General features: G+C 40.1%; 1 protein-coding gene across 1 annotated transcript; it reads left to right on the top strand.

Moving 5' to 3' along the window:
- Positions 1-698: 698 nt before the first annotated feature.
- LOC109915679 (interleukin-8-like) lies at positions 699-4,061 on the top strand. The gene is made up of 4 exons (XM_020515337.2): positions 699-836; positions 2,323-2,458; positions 2,599-2,682; positions 3,424-4,061. The coding sequence occupies exons 1-4, from the start codon at positions 773-775 to the stop codon at positions 3,431-3,433; spliced, it is 294 nt and encodes a 97-aa protein (XP_020370926.1). The 5' UTR covers positions 699-772; the 3' UTR covers positions 3,434-4,061.
- Positions 4,062-8,078: the final 4,017 nt, after the last annotated feature.

Genomic DNA, 8,078 nt, shown 5'->3' on the forward strand with positions numbered 1-8,078 from the left:
GACATTCCTGCATATGTCTGTCAGCCAGGGATCCCCGATTGCTGCAGATTAACAGCCCAAATCAGGGAAGTCATATTTTATGAAGTCCAACTGGCTGACCTCATTAGAATCACTACAGTGGTGTTCATGGTGTAGGAGCACTGTAGGGTGAGGAGGGGTTACACAGAGGTGGTAAGTATGAAAACAGTGAGGGCATTATAGAAGCACAGTATGGGTGGTGTAGGAGCACAGTGGGGGCATGTAGGACATGAAAGGGGTATGTAGGAGCTTGGTAGGGAGGGTGAAGGCACCTGATGGAGGATGTGTAGGAACATGGTGAGGGCCATTGGAGTATGGGGAGGAGGGAGTAGGAGTGCTGGGAGATATGTTGAGTATTTATTCATATTATTCAATGAGTACCAAGCTTTATTGTACTGCTGTAAAATCAACACTAAAATATTTTGAGATACTGTGAATATTCCATTATTCTCAGTTAGAATTTTGTCAATTAACCGGGAATGAAACTGATCTTGCAATAGGAAAATAAATCATTGAAGTACTCTGACAGACACAATTAATGATAGCAATCTCTTTTTATCAATGTTTACCTACTGTTTTAATAACTAGCTCTTTCTAATCCTACACATCCGGAGAAATTCCAAAATGAGCCAACTCCTATCAGTGAGTCAAGGTGTTCTGACTATAAATACGGCAAGTGAGCAGCAACAAGCCAGTCACAGGCTCAGTCAGAGCAACAGCAAGTAGATCAAGATCTTTCTACCAGTAAAGCACAATGAGTAGTAAAGTTACTCTCACTGTTCTCATTCTCTTCGTACTGTGTGCTTCATCCACAGACGGTAAGACGGGTATAATTTTACAGCCTTTATGCAGAATCTATAATTATATGGATTAGATTTGGCTCCTTATTTCATTGACTGATGCTGCCACATATATAGTTTATCTGAAAGTTAACAGCAAAAAGAAATCTAATTCATTGTTGATCGAAACGTCAGCATTGTTCAATTTTAATAATTGTTACTATGAGGAGGAGGAGGATGTGTATAATTAGAGTTAAATGGCTAAATTTTAGCACAGGGTTTGGTACCCTGAAGTCAGACTGAAACAGTATGGCCCAAGACACCACTTACCAGTAGTGGGGCTGGCTCAACAATTTTACTCCTGATTGGTCTATTTGGAGGACTTGCAGCTCTGCAGTCTCAGCAGTGCCACCAGGAGAAAGCAGCACTGTTGAAAGACAAACAGGCAAGGTCCTGCAAAACGCATGTGCCTCTGAGCAACATGTAAATCATTAAACTTAGGAGACTGAGGGCAGTAGCCTTATGGAATAGAGGGGAAACTGCACGGGGGAGAAATTGGAACTGAGGTACCTGCCTTTCGTGCCCGCAGATCCAACTTTGTCCCATTGAACCTCTAACTCTGGTGGCTCTGTGGGCTGTTACAGGGAAACTGTCTTCAAAAAGCAGATGGCCTCATGGAAGCATGAGTGCATCTCCTCCATTGACACAGTACTAGCCATTCCTCAAAATAGGCCATAAATGGGGCCATAACTGTTTGCCCATCTCAATGGAGTATACCCCTTATCTGCTGCAGTGAATCTCCTTCAGCAGAATTACAGTAAACAGTGAGGCATTTTTTCCCTGCTCCCAATCCCCATCCTCTCTTCCATTTCCAGCACCAAGGGCTAGTAAAATTCAGCCCAAATGAGGGTCCAAAGTCATTGAAAAATTGTTGGACACTACTAAAATAATTTTACCATCAAAAGATTCAAAACTTTTCAGTCTTTCTTCAATTTTTTTGAGTTTTAGAAATTATGGCAACATGACAGCTGGAAAGCTTTCTAGATCATACAATCCTGACAGTGAGGAAGCAGGACATTTGGCCCATCGAGTCCTACCCAGACCAAGCCCCTTTCCCTGTAACCCTGCATTTTCTATGGCTAATTCATCTAGCCAACACATCCCTGGACACTATGGGCAATTTAGCATGGGCATTACACATAACCTGCACAATCTTTGGGCTGTGGGAGGAAACCAGAGCACTGGAGGAAACCAATGCCAGTATGGGGAGACCTGGCAAGACAGTTGTCCAGGGTTGAATTGAACTCAGGTCCCTGGTGCTGTGAGGTGTGTCAACCATTGAGCCACCCCTTCAACCTGCATTATTGCTTGCTGAGGTTCCCTGTTTGACTGGCTGACAGTGTCAGGAGAATGATTATAGGGGCTAGGTGGCAGTTTAGTTAGTAGGATCAGTGGGCATATAGAGAGACAGTTTGTGCAAATCTAAAAATAACTATTTAAATCTTGAAATTTCTTTAATTTACAGCTGCGTCAATCGGAAGAACAGGATTGAGTCTACGCTGTCAGTGTATAAAAACAACCTCCAAGTTCATCCATCCAATGCACATGAATAATATCGAAATCATCCCAAGTGGGCCACACTGTGAGAATACAGAAATTATGTAAGCACTCAGGTCCTTTTCAATTTTCTGTACTCAGCAACAGTCATAATTCTAGGTTGAAATAGGTGTTCAAACCTCTTAAATCAGAGACAGTAGATAACTAACAATTTGAAATAAATGCCTTTCTTCTCTTCTTTCAGTGCCAGCCTTAAAAACAAGGATCGTGTGTGTCTGAATCCTACAGCTCCTTGGTTGAAGAAAGTCCTTAGCAAGATGATGAAAAAGTATGTTTCAATCTGTATAGGGATAAGGGATGGGGAAAGGGCATCATTTCCTTTTATTTTCATAAATAATCATGCTCCCTTTATCGTAACATTATTCAGAGTTAAATTAATAAATTGCATGCCTAGCTCAGTGAATCAGTAGATCTTGTGATATAGTACTGACTGAGAAAGTTCCAAGGATTATTTTTGGTTTGTTCTGGTTTGGGCAACTATAATTGAAAGCTAATGCGGGTTCCTTTCTCCAAGCCTCATGAAAGATAGAAATCTTTATAGTTCCTGCTCCTGATCACCATAGACTTATTCCCTGTTGTCTAGACAGTTGGAGTTTTTGTCATGAGTAAAGAGACAGATTCAGGTTTGGCCGTATTAGGCTCATATCATGCAGCTCACAAACAAGATTTGCTGCTCAATGATGTTGCAAAAGAACTGCTTGTGCAAATACAACTATAGACCTCACAGAACAAAATAGTAAACAAACTGCTGATCTGAGGTTGCAGTCAATGTTTAATATGTTAGAGGGGTAGGTATGGCTGTTTTGGGTTGTCTTTGATTCTAAGTATTTAATATTCTATTTAATTAAATACCTAACATTTTACTCAGCTTTGAGTCAATTCTGTAAATATATTCAACCAACTAAAATAACTTCTGACATAATTTAATGGCTTTTAGAGCATTTTGTCATTCACAAATATTGTATGATGTAAATATTCACTGTATTTATTTGTTCTTGCCTTTCCATAGATCCAAGTAGTTGGGTTGACCTCGCTGAAGAGAAGCTCAACTCTAAATATTAATAGATTAATAGCCACTTTTGGGGATCTGGCTGCTGTTGATTGGTGTGGAGTCATCATAGGCAGCAAGGCTTAACTTGGCTTTCACTGTTGAAAATTGTTCAGCGATTTAATGATTTTAACACCTTAAACATAGGAATGTGAATATTTCCATGTTTAATTGCCAAAGTACCGAAGTAACCTGACAACAAGTGAGATATTGAGATGAAGTAACAGATGACTTGATCAATGGCTCTTTTTGTTAATTATTAATTGTTACTCAAACAGGATTCTCATCATTTGCTGCCAGGTAGCAATGTTAGAGAATATAGTTACTCAATGGTATATTGTTCAGTATGACAAATTGTCAGTAATGTGCTTGTTCTTTGAATGCTGTGCTATTTCTATTATATTATCCAGAGATATGGTTGGTTTTGTATTCATTTATTAGTTCCAAGAATTATTATTAACAAACATATTAATAATTAAAATGTATATATGCAAGTTATGTAATTTTTTTGAATTAGAATTGTCCTGATGCATTTTTCCTTAATTTATCTGCATATTATAGTAATTGAAGAATGTAAATTTTGGGGCTAATATTGTCTTGGCTTGGATATTAAATTACATATTGAAAATATATTCTGAGTTGTTTTGCATGTTGCCATAATTATCTGTGCTTACTAAATAATGTGAGCATCAAGCAACAAAATGATAGCTGTAGGAATAATTGAATCACAGGCAAGGAATTTTCCCTAAGTGACTGTGGTGCCTTAAAACTGAAAAGTGTTATCCTCACTGATGACCTATGGGGAGGGCAGGACACATAGGATTCCTGCATTACTCACTTGTGCAGACACTGCTATGAAAGTGATGCGAGGAGCTGATCTACTTTGAAACTTCTGTAGGTTTTAAAACAAAACCTCTTTTTTTTTTCTGAATACAAGCTGTGCTGTGATGTATGTTTAGAAAGGCAATTTGGGTGAAAGTTATTTCTACCACTTGTGTGTCTTTACAACAACATTTTTTTATATAATACCTTTAATAGGGGGATAGAAGGGCAGATGGCCAATAATTTTTTCAGAGGTAGGTTTTAAGGAACCCCCTAAATGAGTTGAGAAAGCTAAAGATCTTTAGGGACAATGTCAGGGTTTGGGGCCTTGGCAACTGAAGGCATGGCTGTCAATAATGGAACCTAGAACATGGTGTCAAAGTCTCAGGATAAAGGATCAGCAATTTAGCACAAAACAAAACTTCTTCCCTCAAGTAGTTGTGAATTTTTGAAATTCTCTACTCCAGAGAGTTGCTTGGTTGCTCGAGCATATTCAAGACAGAAATTGACAGATATTTGGGAGATAAGGGAATATGGAATGTGGCGATAATGCAGGAATATGGAGTTGTTTAAGGCTAACAGGATCTGTCTAATCTAAGGGAGTTGTACAATCATGCAAATGCCCAGCTATTGACTTCCCTTTACAGTGGATCACTTCATTTCATTAGCTTTGGCATCATAGTGAGGCAGTAGAGAAGAGCTCTATCGGGTTTACATCTCCCAAGCTCCAAGGCATCATTAAAAGCAACAACACAGCACAATCTCACTTTCGTAAACAGATAGGGATTCCACTCCATGGGCACGTAACATTTGATAACCCAGACATCTCAATCCTTTGGCATTCTGATCTCTTCAAGGAAGAAGCATATAAACAGATAGAAAAATGGAAACAGGAATTGGCCATTCAGCCCATCGAGCTTGCTCTACATTCAATCCGATCTTGACTGATCATCCACTTTAAAGCCACTTCTCTACATTATCTCCATTTACCTTGATGTTAGTCCCAAAATCAATCAATTTCCACAGCTGCTTTGGAACAAGACCAACACTCTGCTGCCATGCTGATGGCCAATTAATGTCCACTTAAATGCCTATTTCCATCCCTGCCATAATAACACACACAGCAAAAGCATCTGAACCAAAGGAGGCTAGCCTGTTACTTCACTATCTTGGGTGAAAAGAAGGGAAGGAAAAGCAGGTTATCTCTTTTCGGGGTGACCTGTGCCGTTAGAGGTAAGCTGCTCTAGCTATTTCACTCTTATTTTTGGAACAAGTCCTCCTGGCCTCCAAAATCTGAGTGCCCTCACCCCACTTCTACCCTCCCCCAACACTCACCTGACCCAAGGATTCTCAGAGTCCTCCCCATGCAAAAACTACTGCAGACTCATCTATCAATCCAGTATTCATGGTCCTTCTCCTCTGGAATGCTTGTAATTCCAGTAGCTGCCACAGCTGAGTTCTAATACTGCTGACACTGTTCAACCGTTGGTCAATCAGATTGGCCATTGACTGTGGGGAGCATTCAGAGACAATTAACTTAGACCGAATTAATTGTCATTTGGAAAAGTATGGTTTAATAAATGAAAGAAAAACAGATTCGTTACAGGAAACATGTATTTCATTGATCCATAATGTAGTAGATGTTTAGCAATCAAACTTTAAAAATGCTCGCAATGAAGATAATGAAGTATAATAAATGCATTAGCAAAATTGAAACCAAAGGATAAAAGGATAATTGTGTGAATATGAAACTGGGACAAAAGAAGAAAGCAGAGGATTAGTTGCTTTTCAGACTGAAGGAAATTATACAGTGCTGACTTTGCTGATTTTGCAATGCAACAGAGAGAGAAAGCAAAGAATTTTTTTTACAGAAGGACACTTAGGCACAAAACCTGGATCGTTTTAAAACTTGCAGAGAAACTTGGAGAAGTACAAGCATCATTGCACACTTTACAGCTGGCATGAAACTTTGATGTTTAATAAACAGTAAGGAGTTATGCAAGCAATGAAATTGTATGGACCACGCAGTATCAACCAGGCACCAGGCACGACAGATGCACACAGTGCCCTGATGACATTGCAAAGACAACTTTCCCACAGGGACGACATGCAGTCCTGAGGAGAAGGACCATGAAGGCTGGATTGATAGATGACTCCGTAGATTTTGGATGGGCAAGACTCAGAGAATCATTGAGTCAGGTGAAGTATTGAGGGAGGATAGCAGTGGGGTGAGGGCACTTAGATTTTGGAGGCCAGGAAGACTTGTTCCAAAAATAAGAGTGGAACAGCTAGAGCAGGTTACCTCTAACGGCACAGGTCACCCCAAAAGGAGATAACCTGCTTTTCCCTCCCTCCTTTTTAACCAAGGTCAGAAATCTCAAGGCACCAGGTTATATTCCAACAGGTTTATTTGAAAACTCAAGCTTTCGGAGCCTAACTCCTTCTTCAGGTGATAGTGAGAGAGGTAGTCTCAGACACAGAATTTATAAGTAAAAGATCAAACGTTCACACCATTGATGAGCATGTACTAAACAAACCTAAGATGCTGTTAAATCTTTAATCAATTAGAAAGTTTTAATTGATTAATATGTATTTGTATATTCCCGAATTCTTTTCAAGTCATGGTCCTGAGAGAAGTAAAGGTTTTATCAGTGTAAGGATGAGGTGACATTTTAGGTCAGATAAAACATGTCAGGTGTGTGACCTTGTTTAGAATCTGTGTTTTTGTTTGGACCCAGACTGGTTTTATTTCTAAAGTAGGAATTTATAAAACACCGTATTGACTGACTGTCTATAAATTGTGTGTTTTTTGACCAAATTAAAATGTATCTGCAAATGTAAATTCACCCCATTGATGTGTGTGTGTGTGTGTGTGTGTGTGTGTGTGTGTGTGTGTGTGTGTGTGTGTATGAATGTATGCATGTTGCATGGGTGAGAGTGTATAGTGTGTTGGGCTCACCTGTAATGCGACGTGAGCCCAAGAGCTCTGCATTCTTGTGTATCCTGAAGTCCGCCCGCCTTGGAGGACGTTTACCCGAAGATCTGAGGCCGAATGTCCTTGACCACTGAAGTGTTCTCCAACTGGGAGGGAACATCCCTGTTTGGCAATTGTTGCGCGGTATCCATTCATCCATTGTTGTAGCGTCTGCATGGTTTCACTAATGTACCATGCAGATACACACATTACAGGTGACCACACTACACTATACCCTCTCAAACACACACATACGTGTGCGCGCGCACACACACATACACACACACATTCTCTCTCCCCCCCTCAATCACAACACTCTCTTTACTATACCCCCCAACCCCCACACCCCAGTCCAACCAGTACCTCCACATCATGGCTTTTGACGTAAGATAGTGGAGAGCTATGATGAAGAGTTACCTAGACTTGAAACATTACTTGCTCTCTCTCCATAAATGCTGCCAGACCCATTGTGATTTCCAGCACTTTTTGTTTCCAGAGATCTCCCACAGACTAGTCAAGCAATAGTCTGGAATTGTTATACTAACCAAGTCGTACCTTTTCAGCTAATGTGCCAGACTTCTCCATCAACATCTCTAGACATATCTGTCCTACCAACAAAAGTTACCAACCAACAATTATGCCACAGAGATATACAGTCAGAAGCAAGTTGCCTTGAGAATCCTCAGATTGACTCCAAATCCTGTAAATTTTCATGGGATCAGGTTAGATATTGGCAAGACAGCCTTCTCCTGATCCTACCACTCTGCCTCAACTGATGAATCTGTATTCCTTCATGCTGAACCCCACTTGGAAGAAACTC

This window comes from Rhincodon typus, chromosome 1, assembly GCF_021869965.1.
Source record: "Rhincodon typus isolate 14 chromosome 1, sRhiTyp1.1, whole genome shotgun sequence".
NCBI lineage: Eukaryota > Metazoa > Chordata > Chondrichthyes > Orectolobiformes > Rhincodontidae > Rhincodon > Rhincodon typus.

Bases quoted from the DNA above. Each gene is read 5' to 3' on its own strand.
- LOC109915679 (XM_020515337.2), top strand. From the start codon at position 773: ATGAGTAGTAAAGTTACTCTCACTGTTCTCATTCTCTTCGTACTGTGT. The intron at 837-2,322 runs GTAAGACGGGTA...TTTAATTTACAG, and splicing joins GTGTGCTTCATCCACAGACG to CTGCGTCAATCGGAAGAACA. The intron at 2,459-2,598 runs GTAAGCACTCAG...CTCTTCTTTCAG, and splicing joins TGTGAGAATACAGAAATTAT to TGCCAGCCTTAAAAACAAGG.